The sequence below is a fragment of the Montipora foliosa genome, chromosome 2 (genome assembly GCF_036669935.1).
Source record: "Montipora foliosa isolate CH-2021 chromosome 2, ASM3666993v2, whole genome shotgun sequence".
NCBI lineage: Eukaryota > Metazoa > Cnidaria > Anthozoa > Scleractinia > Acroporidae > Montipora > Montipora foliosa.
In genome coordinates, this window is record NC_090870.1 from 7262874 (window position 1) to 7265373 (window position 2500).

The window sequence follows — 2500 nt, forward strand, 5'->3', positions numbered from 1 at the left end:
AGGACATTTAGAAATATTCGAACGTGATGCAATACTCAGCTTAAATCACTGTACACATCGCATTACTACCTCAATATTTTACTTTGGTTAAGGTTTAATGCAAATATTTACATACTTAATCCAACTTAGTCACCGCAATTATGTAAATTGCAAATTGTGTCTATCTATTCTTTTTTCTTGAGGAGAGTTTAACTTAGGTTTTCGTAAGACATGCAAGAAGAAAGGCTCGCCAATATTAAAAGAACATTGCTTAAGAGGCTTAATTGTTTGATTTTCTCCCCTAGTACTAGACAGAGCGAAGTTCTCATCAAACACATCATTGACTAGCGTTCGTCGCAAACGTGTAGACTTCCACTTGCAACGTGTCAAATCCAACACTTTAAAAAAAATTCCATGAGATGCAGCACGTCCAATATTTGGAATTTTTCCCCGCACGATCATTTTAACGTAATTTATTTTCGCTCATCAATAAAAAAATATATTATTATGTAAGACTACAAGGAAGCAAAAGTTGAAGCTTGACCAAAAAATTATAAATAACGTAATGACCAATTTATACCGGCAGCTTTGTTTTTGGTCGCCGGAAGTGAAAAACTGAGTGTCAATTGCATCATGACGTACTTAAGCACGTGAGGTTTATAAAAGATGGCGGCGTGACGGATTGAGATCAGTTAGGCCTCTGTGAGTTCGTCTGAAAGAAAGAGAGTCGGCGGATCTACAGAGCCATCAGGAAGAAAAATTTTTATCCCAAAGGATGGCTGACGATCTGAGAGAAGAGTCGGATACAGTAGCAGTCGCTGAAATGGTCGAGGCTTCGCCGAGGTTGTTGTTAAATGGTAAAGAATTCGCCACTTTTTCAGATCATGATGTGGCCGGCTCGTCGCATTCGGAAGACGAGGGCGATCGAAAATATACGCACTCTCCAATTGATTCTCACTCCGACAACGACACAAAAGATGGGAGCGAACCTTTTCAACCCCCTAGCCAGGAGTTATCGGAGAAAATCGTTTCGCAGGTCGAGTTTTACTTGAGCGATGAAAATTTGGCCAAAGATGCTTTTCTTCTGAAACATGTCCGTCGTAACAAAGAAGGTTACGTCAACTTAAAGCTTATAACGTCCTTCAAGAAAGTCAAGACGCTTACTAAAGACTTCAGAGTAGTTGCTGAAGCGCTGGAGATGTCGACAAAGCTTTCAATGAATTCCGAAAGGACGAAAGTCAAAAGAAACACCTCTCTACCTTCGGAGCTTCTGGAACGAAATCCAGGAAGAACAGTTGTTGTGACAGGTCTCGAGAATCCTTCGATGGAAAGCGTCAGTGAAATCTTTTCAAAATGTGGTGAGATTGAGTTAATTCGAATCGTTCGACCAGGGAAAGCTACCCCTTCGGATCTGAAGATGTATTTCACTAAACACCCCGAGCTTGAAACCGAGACTTGCGCTGTTGTGGCGTTCGAAACCATGGCCGCTGCTGCCCGGGCTTGCAGTGAAATTTCGAAAGAGGGAGGAATGAAAGTGGTTGAACTTGGCAAACAGGGGGCCAGAAAGGAAAAATCAAAGACCAAGTCGAAATCTAAAGACAAAGGACGCGATGCCGGTCGAGATTCCGACGAGGAACATGACGATTCGGGGAACAAACGCCGGAACAGAAAGAAAGACAAACGACTGCAGGAACTGATTGGCAAGAATTCAGATGATGGCTTTTCAAGTTCGTGTTCCTCCGATACGGATAACTCGTACTCTTCATTCAGCAGCTGCCGGCGGCGTTATAACAATGGGGGGAATCAGACCCCGGATCGGAGTGGATCCCCCATACGGGGTAGTCCTAGTCCAAGACCCATGAGTGTTGGGGGTCGTCGATCTCCCCAAAGTAGTCCAGAGTTGTCCAGAAAATTTGGAAACCTCAATGCAAAGGAAGGCAGCAGCAGTGCACCAAATAGCCCGTGGTCACAGCGTCGTAAGTTCGGATCACCAAACAGCAGCCATTCGTCACAAACAAGTCCACTTGTGGATTCCACTAGTCCTCGTCACAGAATGATTCAGTTAGAAGGGGTAGAAAGGCTTCCCAAGGGACCTGATGGTACTAAAGGGTTTAATGGTCTTGGAAGAGGCAGGCCTCTGGTTACAGTTGCGTAGATGTTTTTCACTGAATTGTTAAAAAAAAGAAGGTCACAATGTGTGAAATGTCTAGCATACTTCATTACTAACCTGGGATACCTTGGCGATTAAAGTGGGTGGGGGGCGGGGGGGGGGGGGGCAGATTTTATTCAAGGCACAAAGAAGGATGGGGTATTATCACTGCGAGTTTGTGCAAAAGTCTGGCAGGTGTCATTTGAGTTCACATACACACCTAAGAAGCTGTGTGATTATTATTTTCTTTCTAATTTATGGAAATCTCTCCTGAACATTATGCAACAAAGAAACTGAAATCTAATCATGAAGCCTCATGATTTGTGTCCAAAGTTTGATGTCACTGTGTACCAGTATCAAAATGCTTGCTAT

At 43.3% G+C, this 2500-nt stretch overlaps 1 protein-coding gene across 1 annotated transcript in view; it reads left to right on the plus strand.

Moving 5' to 3' along the window:
- Window positions 1–624: 624 nt before the first annotated feature.
- The window catches only part of LOC137992287 (la-related protein 6-like), a 3529-nt gene continuing 1653 nt past the window's right edge, over window positions 625–2500 (plus strand). The window contains exon 1 of the mRNA XM_068837537.1: window positions 625–2500. This exon is cut by the window's right edge and continues 1653 nt beyond it. Within this exon, the coding sequence (XP_068693638.1) occupies window positions 755–2134 (1380 nt within the window). The 5' untranslated portion in view covers window positions 625–754 and the 3' untranslated portion in view covers window positions 2135–2500.